This window comes from Lepisma saccharinum, chromosome 16 (genome assembly GCF_977018435.1).
Source record: "Lepisma saccharinum chromosome 16, izLepSacc3.1, whole genome shotgun sequence".
NCBI lineage: Eukaryota > Metazoa > Arthropoda > Insecta > Zygentoma > Lepismatidae > Lepisma > Lepisma saccharinum.
Window position 1 is genome coordinate 7072961 of NC_139244.1, and position 21224 is coordinate 7094184.

The following is a 21224-nucleotide window of genomic DNA, read 5'->3' on the forward strand; positions in this document are numbered from 1 at the left end:
TTAGCGTTACTTAACGCTATACTTGATCTGCCCCTCCTCCCTAAACAGAGATGCCCATCACTCAAGACCACCCCTGAAATAGTTCATCATAATCCAGATTATCGATTGTCTTATAATGCAGCTATCGTATAAAAACTTCACATTCACCTTATTAAAGCGCCAAACACGCCATTGCGAGCGAAGCGAGCAAGAAAACTTTTACATCCATTTATTTGCAGGCTTTCAAGAATTTAATGGGGTCTCGATACTTTCTTAAGATCTCGAGATATTTAGTCTTTTCCAGTTTCTCCTTTGGCACGTTCGGGGTCGAAAACGTGTGGATACCATATGGATAAATACAGTTTAATGTTCGAACTCTCTCTCCACTACAGAAATTCCTTGACAATCTAAGATTTAACACTTTATCAAGAGCTTCCTATCTCCCCCTTTAAATTTAGTACTCAATCCTACCACCAAAATTTCCATGCAAGTTTTAGACTTACTGTTGATATTGAAGAGTGGATATTGCCTCCTCCAAAAAATTAATTCACAGTCTCCACACCAGAATTTCCGCAACAGTCTAAGACAATAGTAATACACAAGTATTTGATACCCCTCTCAATTTAATACTCAATCCCCCTCTAACTAAAATACCCGCCATAATCTAAGACCTAGATTTGGATACTGTCCCCCCCCAGAACCCACGTGTCAATTAATGCCTAATATGTAAGAGTTGGATATTTACCCCCTCGTTCGATAATACCCTTAAATACTTTCTTTTCTTCATCTAATGGATTAAATATGGTGCATTTAAGGTGTTAAATTTTTACATATATTTTGGAAAAAATATATAGGGGAGAAAATCCCCCCCCCCCAATAATCTCGCAACCACACCACCTGGAAAGGTTTCATTCGAGTTTCCACTGCGGCAACAGAAACAGCTTTCGTGTCATTGGTGGTGATGGATCAAAGATACCACATTTGGAGGTTGACAGACGGGCAATTGAGTTTGCGCTGCAATATTCATTGACAAATATATTGAAGTGGAAATATTCTGATTAATTTGAATTTATCCGAAATGGAACATGCCAATGCACGTCACACGTAGCAAAAAAGTGTTCTTGTTATCCTTGGTGATAAGTACCCTAAAAAGTAGTGTCTATGGTAATGAAGAACGACATGGGGTGAGCGTAGAAAAATTCCACCAACGACGTGAGCGAATGACGCAAATTCTGTTTTATTGTCGCTGAATATTACGTCTGAGTTTGAGCGGGTTATTAGTTCACGCCCACCACCAGATAGCAGCACCGCGCAAGGAATCTGTTTTCATCGCGTTTAATGGCTCGTCCGAATAGCTGGTTTCCCTGACGTCATCGCCCTTTTCGCACATTATGTCAGAACAGAAGCTGCTTGCGTCTGTGTTACGAACTTTGCAAAGGAAACTGGAGATATACACTGAAATACGAAAGTTATACTTGCAAGTTTTGTATTCATAAAAGCAACCAAATGGAGAAGAAAGGCAGCAGTAGCCAACCAGAGGCGCAACCACGATTTTTTATCTGGGGGGGGCAACTACCAGGATAAACGTACTAATAATAATAATAATTTTAATAATAATAATAATTCTAATAATAGTAATGCTAATAGTAATAATGTTACTAATAATGTTATTATAACATTATTATTATAATTGTTATTGTTATTATTAATTTGCTTTATTTTACTTTGCCACTTTTGGCTAATTTGCGAAGATGGGGATGAGTGATGGCATGATGAAAATGATGAATGGATACCCGCAAACATCCATGCCCAAGCCGGGATTCGAATCTAGGTCCAACATTATTATTACTATTAGTAATGGTAGTATCAAAGACGTTATTATCCTCGTGAAATACGCAAAAAGGAGGTAGTTTGTCGTCAAGAATTGCTGTTCGAACAAACTATTTGGATTATTTTTTTTGACACTTTCAATTTCACATTAATAACGGAAAACGAGCACAAACTATTTTTGAAAGACAGAAAATGCTTGATAAATGCATTCCAAATATAATTATTTTTTACATTAACATAACTTTCATGCACGATATATGTTTCACATAATAATATGCAACATGGACACTAAATTGTGTACGTAGTCAAAGTTTCTTTAATAAATATTATATTCAGCATATATTATTTAAATACATTACACAACCAATTCATCCATCTCACAATAAACCAGCAAAAATTACATAAATTGTCTCTCACGCTTCCTTTCCTGAAAACAATTGTCCATGCATTTTAAATAAAATCAATTAAGACAAGTCTTATTTCTGTGTCTGGTGATTTACAATGCATTACAGCGAACAAAGATACATTGCGAGCGAAGCGAGCAAGAAAATTTTTGGATCCAATTTTTTTGCAGGCTTAATAGGGCGCAAATAATTTCACGGAACGCTATGGCACTATATCATTTACAACTTTTGTGCTTCCCCAATGGTGTAGTGGTAACATCGTCGTCTTGTGATCAAGGGGTCCCGGGTTCGATACCCGGTGGAGGCACATAGTGGTTCGGAACTCACTTTAAGCCATGGGCCAAGTCTCAATTAACCTTTCTGTGCATAAAGTAGACTTTAAACAAAAACACAAATCAATCAATTTTACAACTTTTTTCATTTAGATTGTTCGGCGCCCAGGGCCCTAACTACGGTTCTGAATTTGCAAGCGAAGCGAGCAAGAAAATTTTACGAAAAAGTATTTTTATTTGCATAAAAGTTCTGGGCGGTAATTGCACCCTGCAGGTACACTTGGCCGTCAATGTTTGCCCCCTTGCCCCCTAGAACTCATTTCCGACCAAGGTTGAGGGGCAATGCCCCCTGCCCCCCCTGTGGTTGCGCCACTGTAGCCAACAGTGTATAATTTATCTTCATATATTTCCATATACATTTACGAAAGACTAGAGTTGTCATATTTTTCATTTGCCAATGCAGGACACAGTTTTTATACTCTTAAAATGATGTTACATTAAAACAATATATCTAATAAGCGTTGTTATGTGTAGTGATATGCATAAATAGTATCAAGCAAACTGTCCACTAGCATGTTCATTTTATTTGTTTTACGCAATGAGAGCTTCAAAAATTGAAGGAAGTCCAAGACAACCCCTGCACTAGCATGCGTAAAAAACCATTTCTTAAAAACGCCTAGGATTCAAACTAATTAAAACAGTCATTGATAATTTGCCAGAAATACTTATGCATCCCACTGTACTGAATTGGGCAATAACGTTAGAGTAGCTATACAATTATAGTTGTATTGAGAGTCTGTCGCATATATTAACTTTGACTGCCGATAAAAAGGCACTAGTCTTAATATATTGCCGAATTAGCATGATCTAACACCTATTTTATCAAACAACACATGAAACCATACTCACCATTCTCCTGCTTTTTTTCCTGAAAAAGTTGAGCGAAACAGAAAACGATGAAAATTGAATAATAAAACTGACATGGCCATGGACGTCCGCAGGATTTTTTCCAGGGAGGGGCAAGGAAGGTATTTTTTCCAGGGGAGCAAACAAGGCACGTTTTCCCAAAAATGGTGTTGTTCCCTAAAAAAACATTGCTTAAATTTGAATTTATGGTGTTCATGCAATAATTAACACAAATTATTGTGGCTAAAATAAAATTATGTGTGAAATACATAATTTTTGGTTGACTTTCATTTTCCAGGGGGGGGTACGCCCCCCCGTGCCCCACCCCCCCCCCCCCTTCCGGACGCCCATGGACATGGCTGTTAGGGTATTTTATGTTAGAGTGCGCGTCAAAGCTCCTGCATATAGCGATAGCCAATAGCAGCGCACTGCAGCGGTGCCATGTCGAAATCTCACACGGAAAAGAGACAGCGTGGCTGAACGAAACGCCTTGTCACGAAACTAGGCAACGCCGCACGTCTGTGATTCGCTGGTGCTGTGCGAATCGCAGACGTGCAGCGTTGCCTAGTTCAGAACCTGTTTCACCTCGCTACTAAATCGTGTACCTGGCGCTCGGATATAAATATATTATTTCAAGTGTCAGTAGTTCAACAGATGGAAAGATAATGAATTTGCGAGTATGTACGAAAAACAAGCGTGATTGTAGCTTATACCGTTCCCTCTGTAGAAGCAATGTCATTATAAACGTATTTGCATTGTATCGTTTTTGTTCTCCCTTCGTTCCTGTTGCATTCCGAAACTTTCCGATTAGCGAAGGGAACAGGGCAGGTTCGTTCCCAGTGATGGTAGAAGGAGAAATTGACGAAGAGGATACCGTCACTGTTCGTTTTTCCCACGTTTTTAGTGTGTGTGTGTGTGTGTGTGTGTGTGTGTGTGTGTGTCTCTCTCTCTCTCTCTCTGTCTGTCTGTCTGTCTGTCTCTCTCGTTGAGTAAACCAAGTGGTAGTGATAGCGAGAGAAGAGAGAACAATACAGTGTTGTACGAAGCCAGGCACGACGGGTGATTTTTCAGGTGTACAATTTTTTTAAAAAAATTGTTCGAGTGAAGAAGAGAGAAGTAAAATTGACTTTAAGAAGTGCCAGGCTCTAACAGCTCAAGCGTGTGGTGTGAATCAAGCTACCGGTTCTCGGATATGTTCGGGGGCAAAACAATGTGGATCGGGGCCTGCTCAAATGTTTCAATCACCTAGAAAGCACATTAACGTACCAAAAAAGAACGACAAACTTAGATAACTTTGAAAAAGACGTAGTTCGTAGAACCGTCTTTGAAATTTACGATTGTGGCGAATTTTCTACTGCCAAAAGGATAACGTACTCTTTACGGGGCAAAATATCTTACAAAGGCTGTACAACTTCCACTTTGAGAATATTGAAACAATTATGCAGTCCCTCTGGCACAATCAGGTATGTTCTATTCTTCCATTAAGTTTATTATATGTTATATTATCTAATGTTCCGTGCTCTCCGTGACAAGGCGTTTTGCTCAACCACGCTGTCTCTTTTCCGTGTGAGATTTCGACATGGCACCGCTGCAGTGCGCTGCTATTGGCTATCGCCATATGCAGGAGATTTGACGCGCACTATAGTTCATTGGCTATGTTGATAAAAGTTTTGAAATTTATAACTACCAAATCTTCACAATGATAATATGTACTTTTTCTCTGTTTGAAGAATATTATCAAGAAGTTAAGAAGGTGTGAATCATGTTCGGGTGTACAATCATAGTAATGGAAAAAAACAATACTAAGAGATTGGCTTATCTTACTCTTGGTTTCCAAACTAAAGATGTTGATTTATCTTCCTAAACGACACACAGTAAATTTAAAGCTGCTGATAGCATTACTCTCAACGAATAATGAGCAATATTACATATTTTCCCAAATAATAATTTTCTTGTTGTTGTTGTTATTATTATTATTATTATTATTATTTTGCGTCGCTTTTCTGTAACTTTTCGCTAATCGCGGCGGTGAGGATGAGTGATGATATGATGAAACTGATGAAGAAACACAAAGAACATCCAGGGATTCGAATCCGGTACCCCTGGCATCATAGAACGCTGTGATAACCACTGTACAGTGGGATCCTACTGTACAGTGGGATCCAGGAGTATTACCGTGCAAATTGTCCATCACCATGTTCGTGCACTTTATTTGACCCAATAAGAGCTTCAAGAATTAAAAGAATACTCAAGACAAGCTGTTGACAACTTCTGCACTAGCATACATAAAAATCCATCGCTTAAAAACACACAGAATGAAAGAGAAAAAATAATGAAAATAGTCATGGATCCCACTGAACATAACATACACACTGGCAGCAACAGCAAGTAATCAAGAATCTATTGCCGTAGTGCCAACTTTTGACAAGCTTTTACATTTAAAAACCCTTTGGGTCCCGGGTTCGATACACGGTGGAGGCACATAGTGGTTTGGATCCCACTTTAAACTGTAGGTCCAGTCCAAATTAGCCTTACTGTGCATAAATAAAGTGGACTTAAAACACCAATTCAACTAACCTTTGGGGCCTTTTCGGAGAGGAATACGTGAATTTTGTACTGGCCGTCTGAGCCTATTTTAGTCATAAGTGCCTATTTCCAAGATAACTACTTTTTCAATGCCTAATCCGGGAAAATGAAAAATCAACCTTATCCTCCCTAACTTTCCTAATAAAGACGTGACCACGGTAAATGGAAATATAGACACTGACAAGTATCACATTAGATATATAACAAATTATGAAAAATTTTGATATCAAAATTTAGTTTTAAGTTGTAAGAATTCTTTAAATGTATAACGATGAATCATTTTGTGTTCTCAAGCGCGTGGATATTATTTAGAAAATAAAATATAGTAGCAGGCAAATTATTGGGTGGATTCGAACCCCACAGGCTCGTATAACTTTGCGCCACTTATCTATTGTATGAAAGTAACATTAAATTCCAGAATGATACTACATACAAGTTATTTTGATTTGTAATCATGATTTTATTAACTGACACAAAGCAATTTTCTCTCGGCATATACAATGCTATCAAGCCATACCTCACGGCTATTCTTAACTTTGACGATAAAAAAAAGTTCAGCACCAAGCAACGTGGAAGAGGTCGATACCCTGGCGCTTATCGATAAAACTGAACGACTTGGTTTTCCTTCCTTTCTTTCTTCCTGCGTTTTCCCTCTTTCGTTTTCTTAATCTTAGTCTTTTATCAGCTTCCCGTGTTTCCTTTTCTAGCCTGTGTGAGTCACCCACCGTTCTGGTCATATCGATCAGCTGTTCCGCCGAAATAAGCACTCCACCCACGCGAAGCATCCGCGGGAAGCACGGTGCGATGCAGGGTTGGGAATTCCTCGGTAATTATCTTACAGAAAGGTGGGATTATTTTTATTGACAGAAACGCTAATAAAATTCTGTTTGAAGTTACCATGCTCCTGCACATTGGCGTAACTTGGCGGGGGCAAGGGAGGGCACTTGCCCCTGAAACGTTTTAGGTTTATGGAAATTATAATATTTATTTAGCAAATGATGCTGAATGCTATTTTTATGGGATGGAAAACTTTATGATTCTGCCCCTCCCTAGTCTTTTATAACCAAGTTTAGCAGGTTCGAGAATAGTTTTTTTAAAGCTTGATTTAAGCCCACTTTTCTTTGCTTAATAGGATAATCAAAACTGGACCATTGTTTAAATTTGGATTCGAGCCACTCTACAAAATGCCTCAAAAGGGGTCGAAAATGAGACTCCCGCAGAGAATGGGGTTTTGTTTCTTCATTCATTTTACTACTCACACATGATGGTTAAAGAAAAAACCTAGAACATAGTTGGTTCCTGCTAACAGAACCATGTATTGTTTATAGAAAAGAGTGCAAGTGTGTGTTAGAATTGATTCTCGGTGAGGTGAGATATACCCGACTGAATTTGGCCCCTTCAAATTGTAACTTCTGGATCCGCCACTGGCACAAGCACACGTTACATAAAGTCTGTTTCTTCGTAAGAAGCTAATAGTTTCGAATGGACAATGTATCGCACAAATATCAACATCACTTCACGAAATATCAGAGGTTTGAACGTATGTGGTTTGGGTGATAAGGGTTGTACCGATGGGTAGGAAAACTTGAAATGGAGCAAGAGTCGAGTAACAGCTCATGCAGCAAACACTTCTTTTTTCGTTTAATCTACCGCTTTCCAATAGGAATCCATTTTGTGCCCATAACTGCTTCCAACAGCCCGAACATTTGCTGTTTGCTTTCAAGATGTGTGGTTCGAGGAACACGATTTCTATTTTTAAAAAAAAATCATCATGAAATTTAGGGTGGCAAAAATTTCCAACCCTGACTAGGCGGAAGAACTGTGTTCTATGATTAAGGCCAGCGACTCACGCAAGGCTTCGCCTTCTTTCAGCCCCTTTCACTCAGTTTCAGTCCGACACACGAGAACACGAAGGCATACAAATACATTCAGAGTCAAATATTGATTCTACATAATGAATACGATTATTATTCTGCTGAAATGTATTAAGTTTACTTCTTCATTTTGGTATAATAATCTTATTAGTAATACCAATAATAATAATTTAATGAGAACATTTTAGTAAAAACCACTTCGTGATTCCCGAATAACCGATTGGTGATATTTACTTTCGAGAAGAAAAGTGTTGAATCCTCGCGATTAGCCAAAAGTGGCAGAAAAGCAAAGTAAAATAAAGCAAATCAATTAATCAATGAACGGATAGGTATGTTTCGTAACATTTTTGTTCTTTTGGGTAAGATTTTACAATACCGGACCCACCCGTAATTTCTATCCTACTTCTTATACTCACGAAATACGTAGTCCCGATAAGTATCTGAGGTTAACATGTGCGGGTGACGTGTTGAAATTGTTAATTGACGTGTTGAAGTTGTAAAATAAGCTTTTCAATTACCGCGATCTTTCTCCGTATACAAACATGGAAACCATGTTTCTTCAACGTAGCGTTCACTTGTTCAGTAATCTGCGTGGTGTGAGGAAGATGGCGACTTTCAAGGTAGGAAATAAAGATCTTTCTTTCGTAAGTTTCTTTTAGTAACTTTTAGTTGGGTACATATTAATAATACAGGGCATTCGTTCATATTTCGCATAGTCAATAATTTAGGACACTTGATCACCATTGTGTAGTTAAAATTTGTCGCTCAAGTGCTACGAAACTGACATTTTTTTACGGTGCACCACAAACCATTCACGCATAGCCCCGCAAACCATTCACGGTAAGGTTAGGTTAGGGTAGGCAAACATAGTAAAAATATCGTTCTAAAACGTAAAATATTGAAATAACCATTGTTTTCGTGGAGAAATCCAGGGTTTCTGTTCCGATTGCGGATCACTCAATTTAGCTTATTTTGCAATTTCTACACGTGACCCCCAAATTTTAACTTCAAATTCGTGATTAGGAGGCCTCAATTAGTGAGTATGCGAAATATTACAAAAATCGGGGAGGGATCCGGTATTGTAAATTCGCTCCTTTTTTGTGAGTGTTCAATGACTTCCGAGTGTTTAATGACTTCCGATTTCCTTATTGCCATAAACTTAAAAAAAAATTCTGTTATGTACTTTTGTTTGTCTGTGTTCGTGTTTCGAATAGGAGACGTAGACTGACTTAGCAATCGAGACGAGATTACTATTTCGATTTCAGTAGTACATGAAAATGTCAACAAATTGATTTTAAATAGAAGTTATTCAGACACATCAAAAAGCATACCTGATTATTTATGAATTGGTTATATGTAATGTTTAATATTCAAGAACTTATAATTGTTCGTATAACAAGTTCTTTATCTTAATTTCTAGGCTCGAAATGCGATATGTAGTCTAGACGTTGAGGCTAGTACGCGGGCAAAACAAACTTTCTATGGGTCAAAATCGTTTGTTAAGTATGCAGCTAAAGAAAAACTGAACTGGATACTGAACATTCCGTGCACTTTATGGTACAAACTTAGGCTGTAAACAGATATACGTTACTTATATTGTTTTTTATGTAAAGACATATATTACCTTTGTGTTCGTTGCTGGGCCAGTCACATGGTCATGTTAAGCTGTAAAACTTACAGCCATTCAGATTTTCTCGTTAGTGATGAAAACATGGAAATATTGGCGTCTTATTGGATTATGTTCCATACGTAAATGTCCACAATCTTAATGTCCCATATTGCTGGAATTCACACAATCAACACTTCACTTTACCACGTTGAATTTACGCTCCAGTACTAAGCTATTTGCAGCTTGGTCTTGGGTTGATTACCCATGTCTGTATCGAGTTGTTACGCCAGGTCACGTGAACGGGAAGAGTCAAGTTCAAGACAGTTCTGGAAGAAATCGGTTTGAAATTAAGAATACACGATGATTCCGAGAAAATATCTTACTTGATGAAACTGAATTCTAGAATATATAGTATATCTTCGTGTTTCTTAACTTCTGACACACAAACTTATTAACAATTTAAATAAATTACTGATCAATAGAGAATTGAAGAATGAGTTCCTGTAAAGGTACATTTTTTTTGACGTCTTCAGTTCAAATCTTCCAATCATACATATTTACGGCACGTCAGTTAAGGAATTCTTACAAAAAATTATTAGATTTTCAACGCGTTGAAACCAGTTATATTAGCAGAGAAAATACCATAATATAAAGCTATGCAATTGTAACGAAGATGTTCTTTACATTGAGGAAAATGTAACTCGCATAGCTCAATGGCCAGAACCAAATAAATGCAAAAATAAAAAGTTCTAGTAGTATTATACAGGACTTTGTAACATTCGTTGAATTCGTTTAACCCTAACACATCCTCATCATTGAGAATACCACACAAAATTTCGTCATCCGACTTCGTTTAATCACACTCATAACACCACAATTTTTTTTATAACACTTGCGTTCTGCTACTCCGAAGGGAAATACGACAAACCGCAATTTCCAACTGCGCAGTTCATTGTCAAACTCATGCTGATTCAGGGTTTCGAATACGCTTCTCTGTTACGTGAGTCATGGCGTGCATTTTATTCAGTAAACTTAGCTAACTTCCGTCCCGCGTCCATTCACAAGGATACACTACACAGCGTCGAGCCCTCATTTCACACGACGTTACACACCGCTGTGTCAGCAGGATGTTAGCATTCACGAAAAAATAGGTTTTCTGCGAATTTAATTTGTAAACGCCTTTCTTTTTCCTTTGTTTTCCTGGGATATACACAAACAAAGTTCTTAAAAATATATAAAACCGTTGGGATATAACATCCGCGAAAGATTTGTAAGCTTTTGCCAAAGGGTAAGTAATCGTCAACGTACAACAATGACACGTCTCAGTGTTTGAGGAGTGGCATGGATTACAATTGCCAGGATGTCCATACTGAGACCTAGTCCTACATGTATTATTTAAGTGAGACCTTTCTGCGAGATGGCGCCACGGGTCCTCCACTATCTAAATGTCGTTCGAGGTCAGACTGAATAAAACGGAACTAGAGTTATAAATAAGGGTATTGTATTATGGTTGCATGCTTGTCCACTTTCTTTGGAAAATATATGGAAATACAACTTATGACGTTCTAACCAGAAGAAACCAAGTCTGTTTTCAATCGAAGACAAGAAAATCTTTCGTACACCCATAGGCGCCGACTCCATGGGGCTTGGGGGACCTCGAGCCCCCCCCCCCCCATGTTAACGATGTGGGGGCAGAGGCCCCCAAATAATTTTGCTTAAGAGGATCTAATGTATTATTTTGCTTCTCTTGTAAAGTTTACTCTGAATTGTGCCACATGAACTTAACTTTAAATACACATTTGAAATGTTCTAGACCATCAACTTTGGGGGGGTGGGGGAGACCGCCAAACCATCAACTTTGGGAGGGGCTATGACCTGAGGCAGCAAAACACACGACTTAGTACTATATACTAAATATATAATTATTAGTATTGTTAACATTTTTACTAAAAAGAGTTTCAAAAGACGATGTGTATGAACTAGGGGAGTGGGGCTACAAATGGCTCTCACATGACATTCAGAACGAGATCATTGATATAATAGGGAGATCTGTTTTGCGCTCCGTGGTAGCAAATATTAAAACTCGGGAATATTTTGCAACATATTATGGTTGACTGAAACTTGTGACATATCCATCCGTGAACAATTGACATTCTGCATTCGAACTGTGAATGCAAATGTTGATATTTTTGAGGAATTCATGGGCTGTTACGAGATTCCGAACACTCAGGTCAAAACTCTTTTTGACGTTGTAAAATACATTCTGGTGCGTCTGGACTTGCCCATACAGAATCTGAAGGAACAGTGTTACGATGATTTTGAGCAGTTCTGACAGAAAATCACAGAGAGCAAACCCAGCCTCGTTGATGAGCCAGTATTGCCCCGATAAAGTCACGTCCCTAGGAGACTTGAAAATTCTGATGCTGCCAAACCTCACAAGTTTTACGCTCCAAAAGAGTATTAAAAATCGATATGCACTGACGTGTGAGACACAGTAAAATCATGTGTTAAACAAAGACATGAATCTGCAGGACTACAAAAAGTAACAGCAGTAGAGAAAGAACGCATCTCAGCTGTGAACAGTTGCACAACAAACTTTGAGCAAACGCGAGAATTCTTTCGCCAAGATTTGGATGCCGATAGGCTCTCCTTATACCTGTCCATCCTTGGTGATATCGCCAAACAGAAGAAAGTGGTTCTAACTACCATGCGTGACATAAGGAAGTTTCTTTGGGAAGACAGCACCCTACAGGAGCTTCTGCCTGAAGTTGCCAAATTCATGATGCTCCTCCGCACTGTGCCAGTGACGACAGCCACAGCCGAAAGGTCATTCATTGCTCTTCGTTGACTGAAGACATATTTGAGATCTACAATGGGGCAGAAGAGATTAAGCAGCTTAGCGGTACTCCATATACATCAAACTGTGCTTGATAATTTGGACCTGAGACCGCTCGTTAATGAGTTCATAAAGAATAACCCAGTGCGTAGAGCAACTTTTGCTTTATTTTGAAATCATGTTCATATGTTTTTGTTGTGTATGTCACTTTATATCTTAGTGTACATGCTATGTGTTTTTTTATTATTGCAAAATTAAATTTAAAAAGTAAAATATCGTAGCAAGAACAAAAAAAAGTAAAACTATTTTCCAGCGATTTGTGTTAGCATTTGTGTAAATAATTAAATAAAACTGTTAAATATTGTGAATATTCGTTATTTTTATGGGTACGTCAACACTAAGGTTATTTGAACCCGTCACATATCCTTTCTTTACAAGTCTGTTGCGAACATTAAAACACACCCATGCCCTCGCCGGGACTCGAACCCAAGACCTCCGGATCAAAGCGAGTTGAGTGGACCCCAACACGCTCGGCTACTGAGGCCGGCATAAAACTGTTAGGTTGGCCTCTTAATGTAAATACATACTTTTCAATAAAAATGTTAATTGTTATCTAATAAACAAATGAGCAGACATAAAGAGACTTTGAAACATTTTCTAAACGTTTCATGTTGCATTTCATTTGCATGAGGAATATAATAGCTGCTTAAAAACTGCTATACGAAGACATAATTTTTATTTTTAAAAAAGGGAGGGACTGAGTCAATCATTCATTTATTTCAGTGATCAGAGCCCCCCCAATAATTTTGACAAGTCGGCGCCCCTGCTACACCTAACAGCAAAATGCCTCCTTGAGCATAAGTAAATTTACACTTTTATTCTTTTAGTGAAAATTTCATCCTACACCAATGCGTAGCTTCAAATTTCCAATTTTCGCTGAATTTTCACAACATACGTGGGAAATGTTGTAAGATTTGATAGAAACAAGAGCCGAAATTTGCCTAAAGTCTTGGAAGACGAAATTGGTGCTCATTAAACCACACCAGACTGTCGCCAAGAAACTGAGAAAGCAGAAGCTTCTTTGGATGTACTTCACAGCTGCAACAAGCAAAGTGCTGGTGTTTAAGCAGGTGATAAAAATGAAAACGTACCCCAGTAGTCAAATAAAAAATGTCTCCTTTTAGGAAGTTATCTAAGAAACAACAAAAATGAAGCATCGTATTTTTTCACTTTTGCGAGATATGCAGTGTAAACAAGAGGACGTTTGATAACACCAGTTACCCCTTGTTTTAACTTCTTTTAAGTGAGAATTTTAGGTAAGGGGATATTTCCCCGTATATATTGAAGGGTGCAAAATAATGGCCTTAAGTGTCGACGCACCCAAAAATTTTAATTCAATCAATCAATCGTCTGCGGGTAAAAGAATACGGTGAACATGCGTAGATGGTTTAATTATGTTACGGATTGAACCAGCAATCGCATGTAGCAGGTAGCCTTCAGTTACTAGGGAGTGGACCTTCTTTTACCCTATTTCTATTCCTTTGTAGTTAAACGCAGGCATTAATGTTCGTTTCATGTTGTTTCGAAGCTAATACATTTTTATAGTAAATACATATATATAAGCTTAGTGAGAATTTTGCATTTTTTATTTCCTCCTCTTTCTTTCTACTTTCGTTCTCTCCACAATGTAGGCATAACTTGGGGAAGTGGGGTGGGGCATTTCACCAATTTTCAGGTTTATCAAAATTTACAATTTAAGGACATTCTTGTTAACCTCCTGGGACCTGAGGTGTGACAATTCATCATTTTCATCTAACCATCATCATCACTGCGATTAGTGAAAAGTAACAGAAAAGTGACGCAAACAGAAAAATACAACATAATACAAAAAATCGTCAATAAATGTGCAATGGACTATGAAAAGTATAACAAGTTCATATTCACTCCCTATTCTTGCACATGTTTTGTGCTACAACGCTGTTTCAGTGCCTATTTTCATCATTTTTGTGCCTATCCTCAAGTTCTTAGTGTCTACAAGTCCGCACCCTGTTAATTTCATTTACCGACTTTCCATTGTTTTTACGAGGTGGACTGATAACTACCAAATAGAATTAATGAGGTATGTTGCAAATATTCTTTCTTACGGTATAGAGGTTTATTAATGATGAAATGAACGTTAGTGTCATTTTAATATTTTGTCATATTTGTCTGTTGTATATTGGAAAAATAATGTTATGATACAATGACAGGGGTACGAGATAGAAAAGGCCCCAACAGAAAACAGATTAAGAACATGTTGTTGTTATATTTTGTGCTCCAGTTAAAGAATTAAACGATTTTCAAACGGATTTCTTCGGAGTTTGAAATATCTTCATCCTCAACCCTAAGAAGGTTTCTATGTAAGCCTCGCGACAGGTGAAGTTTGCAGCAAGTTTTATGTATTAATACACGCGAGATCGGCGCTCAGCATCTCCCGTGCCAATCTTGCCTCAACCGTCGAGCTGTACATGTCACAGACAGCGAGAAAATCGGCTGTATTGCAGTGGAAATATATTCTGCGCGCACGTTTAGGTGTGTGAAATGTTGCTGCAAGCTTAACCTGTCGCGGGGCTTATGCAGATTGGAGACATCATTATCCCGATATCAGGCGTAACTAATCGCTAACGATTGTAACACACTATAAATGTTTCTTGCTCAACGCCACTAATTTTTTATTGCCTTGTTCCTCTCCATTACATTTAAACTTTTTATGAACCGAGAAATCACAGACAACAAATATATAAATACAAAATTAACTGTAGTACTTACTTAACCGTGAGTACACACCAAGCCGCTTTCTGAATTGAAGACTGAAGAATTTAAATCGCTGCAACCTTGAACAAAGTAAGTTGGATAGCTCAGTCTACCTACAAAACTTGGTTACGTCGCGCTGAACCCTGAGCGACATCTAGTGATAATTTTCTCAAGGAAACTCGCCAACATTTCAAGTTGGATACATGCATACACATTGGCCCATGGAGGGCTATGTGTTCGGGAATGTTCATGTGACTTGCGTTGAAGATAGTAGCAAATTTCTGGGAAATAATTCTTGGAAGTCTTTATTACCAATTATGACATTACAAACCCAATTCAACGTTGTGTTGGCGCGTGTGTAGAAAAACAATTGCATACATCTTAAAACTATACTGCTATAATTCTTCATAAAGACACTCCACATCGTAATGTGAATATCCAGGACGGTCGAACCTCTATGATTTTCCCCTTTTATTGGTCAAGGCGGTATATTCTTCATCCGCTGCAAGAATAAAGTTAATGTAAACGAAACCACGTGACTTTTGAGAAATAGTTCCTTTCCTGTGTGTTAGTTCTGGTGCTATTTTGCCCATGAAATTACTGGCTGTAGCTGTACAGTGGGATCCACGAGTATTAACGTGCAAATTGTCCATGGACCATTTTCATTAATTTTTCTCTTACATCCTATGTTTTAAGCGATGGCATTTTATGTATGCTGGTGCACAAGTTGTCAACAGCTTGTTTTGAGTTGTATTTTAATTCTTGAAGCTCTTGTTGGGTCAAATTAAGTGCACGAACATGGTGATGGACAATTTGTCAATACAGCAGCTATGTTTCACATGCACTATATTCCTACTCAGCCAATAGGATTTCTCAGAAGAAACACTTTGCTCTTACACCCGAGAGATATATTCAACCACCATGAATGACGTCACCCGGTAGAGGCTCTTGAGAGACTAAACAACATAATAGTATTACAGTTCCTAAGAGCTCTTCTCAACACCACTTATGCGTTTTGATAGCAATAATATGGAGATAACTTTATTTACAAACGCTCATCTGGAATATTATGAACGACTATGTAGAAGGCGTTGAAGATGTTAGGGGCGAACTCAACCAAGGTCGATTTTTCTTTTATTGCTGTAATATATATATTGACGACTGTATGAAGTCATGCAACGTGACAGGAGTGCATCGCATAAAATAGTCTGAAATTTGCTTAAGAGTAGGACAGACGCCTGGAAGACTACAGATTCCCGCAACTTGCATTTTGAGAGTTCGACCTCAACATCCACAACGCCTCACATCGAGTTTATAAGTTTTAAACACATTTCTTTTCTAATCTCTGAATTCGTACGTACGATTTTTCTTTTTAAAGAAATAACCTAAGTGTCTTAACACAATGTACAATTAAGAATTCTCGGATGTGTATATTACTGATTATACATCTCGCAGTGTTGTGTATAAGTATAATGAAAATAATACATTTGGCAGTGTTGTGCATGTTGAAAAAATAAACAAAAATTTAATAATTCCTTGGGGAATTTCGAACATACTAACTAAGATCTCAACATTCTTTGGAGCTTCCACGATGGCTTAGTGGTAACGTTATCAAGAGGTCCTGGGTTCGATACCCGGTGGAGGCGTAAGTGGCTCGGGTCGCACTACAAACTGTAGGTCCCGTCCCGATTAGCCTTACTGCGCATAAAGTGGACTTAAATTCTCAAATCAGTGAACAATTTTTCTGCAACGCTCGTATAGTAATTAACATAAATTATAGCGACTGAAATGACACTATATGTGCGAAATACATAATTTTAAGTTGATATTAATTTTCCATGGGGAGTCGTGCTCTCCCCCATTTTCCGGACTTCCATGCACACTGTACATACGAATTCTGAGAATAACACTAAACAAAATAATGTACAAGAGGAAATAACAGTCTAGGATGTACAAAATAAGAACAGAAAAAACGATTTCTTATTTCACGTAAGTCTGTATTTTCTTCATAATACAATCACTTCAATTGTAAGTGAAAGTCGCAGTGATTATTTCAAACATTACTAACATACACACAAGAGGAAACAAAAAAAAAAAAATAATGATAATTGAAGGCACGTTATATGATTTTACTTTTGTTGTACATGAATTATCTTCACAAATATTTCAAGGAGGCCTAAAAACAAATATTTTCATTATAACATTAACCAAATATATATATATATATATATATATATATATATATATAATATTCTGACTAGGTGCTACATCTCGGTATTTCCATTCCAGCCAATAGATGTCGACATTATTCGTGTCTTGCAAATGGGAATACGTTCACTGAGTCAGGGTTTTTTGCAGTTTGCAAACATAACCAAACCACGTGACTCATCAACAAGTCGATACACGGAGCAATGACTCAACAGAAGACAGAAAGAAGGAACAAAGCCAGAGTTGCCAACAGCATTGATTTCGACATGTAAAATACTTTTCAAAAACTTAAGTTATTACACTACCAGAAATCAAATAAAATTGTTCCTGATAAAAATTGCCAACAATTTAGCATTTATATATATTATAAACACACAAATATATTTATGAGAAATTAGTTTTGCTGAATTTGAAAATATAGACTATTCATACGAAAGATTTTTGGAGTATCACCTCGATCAGAATAGTGCAACTTTCTTGCATCTACAGACATATGAATATCGACTAAAACAATTTTTCATGGAAATTTCAAACTATACTATTCTTCCAGATGCAGTAGAAAGAATTGAACAATTTGCATCAAAAGTGACGTTAAAGTACTAATAATATAAAAATGATATGGCAAGTACAATAAGATCGGCTATATTCTTAACTGGCCTTATGTGACAAATACAGTACTATGTGCTTGAACATTAAAAGAAGGATTTCAATGACATTTTAATAATAATTATTAAGACTAACAAGTAATACAAGATTTGAGGGAAAATTAGCGAATAAATAGGCCGCATAATAATATTAAATGAAGGTGAAAGGCAACTCTGAAATATATTCCAACCTTAAGACAATCATTGAAACACTTGGTACATATTACAAGGCAAAATTGATATGGAAATTGACAATCGTAATCTACCTGGAAATTAGTTCCAAAACATCCTGTATACATGCTGCGGCGTTTCTAGATTCTTAAAATTAATTTAATTTTTAACACCAACTTTTCGGAAATAACTCTTTTCAGTGCAAGACAGAAAATAAAGAACTCAGTCATTGAGGAAACAAAAATGTACCACCTTTTGGCATTTACATGAAAATTCGAAAAAACAAAGTATCTATTCGCCATTGCTACATCTTTAGTCATCTTTACAGAATTTTCTTCAGTACTGGCCAAAAACCTGCTAGCTATTTAGCCAAATTTCATAAACTGCAATACTAGTTATTGTGGAGAAGGCAACTTTGGTACTAAAACCGTAGTTATATGAATCCTTTTCTTTAGGAGCATTTAGACAAATGGTAAAAAAAAAAATTAAAAACTCCTCACATATTAAAATAACACCAAAAGATTTTCGGTCTGTTGATGAATTTAGTTCTTTTTTTGAAAGACAGGTCTCAAAATATCTAATTACATATATGAACTTTACTGCCTTGCAATTGACATTGTGTGCTAACATGTTGATTCTTCGTATGATTGTATCATTCTAGCTAACTTAGTATTTTGATAACTTCATCTCTAAGGCACATTCCCACTGGTAGATCTGCAATAATTCTAATAGGACTACATGTTAGCTCTCTGCACGACGAGCAACTTTGTATGACCTCCGGCACCATGCATTATGTCTCTTTCTAAATCTCCTAAATTGAAACACCGCATTTGAGAGACAATGATTCAAAGCTCCTTTGCTTACTCGAATACGTGCCACACTGGGTTGCTCCATGTTTGGGATGAAATCAGGGAAACTGTAGCATTCATCTACTACTCTTTTTCAGTCGATCTTATTGTGAACAAATGAAGAGGAAAAATCATGACAGACGCACACACAGGGTTAAGTAAGTACCCTTCACTCATACTATACTTCCCCCCTCCCCAACTAGGAAAAGAAAAAATATTACATTCGCACTGTTCCTGGTAGGAACACAGTCTATTTTCAACACTAAAAAGACTAGAATTCTTTACATTAAAAAAACAAAAAATGACTTTTTATTCAAATATGAGTGATAATTAAATAAGGTTTCTTTCACATCACTTTTTTTAAAACTGCAGAAATCAGTCTTTCCAAACTCGCCGGTTATCTTTCTCATCTTCTTGGCAAAGTTAACCCGTAACGTTCGATCCATAGCAAGTTCACCTCCCGGTTCTGCCTCGTTCACAAAACCATGTCGTCCGCGTACAAGTGCAAAACGACAAAAGACCCTGTTGGCGGACAAGAAAAACGACCTCAGCGCCACCGCTCGGTGCCGGAATCGACTATGCGCCTTGCGCAAATACTGAACTTCCACGACCTCCCTCGCAGATGTCACACACTGCACCCCGACGAGACGTCGTCACTTGATTGGTGAGTCCAACGGCACTGATGGCACGGTTTGCAGTCGGGTTCGAGTTTCGACGCGCGGAGTCCCTGCTCGAATTCCAGTAACTGGCCCATGAAGTTGAGGTTTGGCGAAATTATGGGTCTCCGGTTTTTCACCAGCTTGTATGCTTCCACCATGGTCATTAAGGTGTGCTTCATGATGTAGGCGATCGCAATTGTGGGAGAGCGGGAAACTCCGGCTTGACAATGCACCAGCACAATGTATCCATTTTTCCGGGCTTCGTCTGGAAATACAAGAAAATAGAAGACTTAATGTAGGAGTTGCACGGAATGAACAGCAATGCAAATCAGGGAAACTCAATTAAAATTAACTTGTCAAGTTTGATATTTACTTACACTTCTTGCTATTATAATACCTTTACTACTAGGTAAGGTGTGATATGATACAGGTGGGACTGATTTCAGGAATGTCGGTTGGAAGGTTCTCACAAATTTGGAAAAAAACAACTTTTTAAATTATTCCTTTACAAGTTTAATGTAATGTAACGAATGCGGGCAATTAATTCCATAAAACTTACAATCATATTATTATTCTTCATAAAGTCACGGGTCTATACGTGACGACGTCACTGAATCGCTTTCTGAATATCCCTCATGAGCCCACCTGTATAATTCCACCTTGGTGAATACCTTGATAATGAAATCTGGTACGACTGTGATGTCGAATTTATGTTGTTCTTTTTTCACACATTTACAGAAAGTCCTGTATTGCATGCACTAGGTCCCATTGATATCGTTCGAAAACGTTGACAATGAGGATAACATGTAGAAAATTGAGATAAGGTGTTCTTAGTACAGTATAAAGAAAAAGGATAATGACGACATGGTGGATAGAACAACCACAAAGCAGAACGAATATGCTTAGTTCTGAATAAACTAGAGCGGACGATTATAAGTGTATCAATAAAACGTCAGGTGCTTCTTTACTACTAGTTATGGTTAGATTTAAAGAGGAAACATTTTTTCCCCTTTCTTTTAATTCACACTGGATCCTCCACGCGAACATCTAGTTACGAAACGCAGGGAGGAAAAGAAAGGTCACGCCAAATGACGTTCACGATCCCCTCCTGACGTCAACTGAGATATTCCAGCGAAAACTGCAGGGGAGGGGCCGCACCAGGCAGAAACCCACATTTAGTACGCCATATGATGCAAATATCGCACTCCGCCTACCAGGTTGAGAGCCAGGTAGCGTTCGCGAACTCTCGGGAACTTTCGCTTTCAAGGTTGCCAGAACTTACACCTAATTTCATCGTACGAAGTTGTACGGTAAGATATGATTTATCGTAAGTCATTACTGCCACGACACAAATCTGATTAAGTGGGGGAAGAATGATAGATTCCCTGCAAAAGCTATTTTTTTAATATATTTACGATGTTGCCTTACGTACGCTAGTGTACATTTTCGATTTCGTTTGCCAGAAGCAGCAGCAATGAAAAAATATTACTACAATCAAGGCAAAATTTTATATTTTGGCTACCATATTTTCACACAAAAATGGGGATCATTTCGTTTGATTGACTTATGTATTTTTAGTAATTTTCAGACATGATTTATTTCTTG

The 21224-nt window shown here is 37.7% G+C and overlaps 2 protein-coding genes across 5 annotated transcripts in view; both read right to left on the reverse strand.

Annotated features, from left to right (window-relative positions):
- The window catches only part of alphaSnap (Alpha-soluble NSF attachment protein), a 125253-nt gene extending 110131 nt beyond the window's left edge, over positions 1-15122 (reverse strand). Inside the window, exon 1 of one of the 2 annotated variants that reach the window (XM_083137644.1) lies at positions 15105-15122. The gene's annotated coding sequence lies outside the window, so the exon portion shown is untranslated. Of the gene's footprint in view, positions 1-9475; positions 9717-15104 lie in introns of those variants that run through there. The other variant, XM_083137643.1, reaches the window with a different exon arrangement.
- Positions 15123-17321: 2199 nt separating this feature from the next.
- Positions 17322-21224, reverse strand: part of LOC146000231 (dual specificity protein phosphatase 10-like) — a 98827-nt gene continuing 94924 nt past the window's right edge. For all 3 annotated transcript variants that reach the window (XM_083137641.1, XM_083137639.1, XM_083137640.1), the window contains exon 4: positions 17322-19884. In XM_083137641.1, coding sequence (XP_082993767.1) covers positions 19586-19884 — 299 coding nt within the window. In that variant the 3' untranslated portion in view covers positions 17322-19585. The remainder of the gene's footprint in view (positions 19885-21224) is intronic.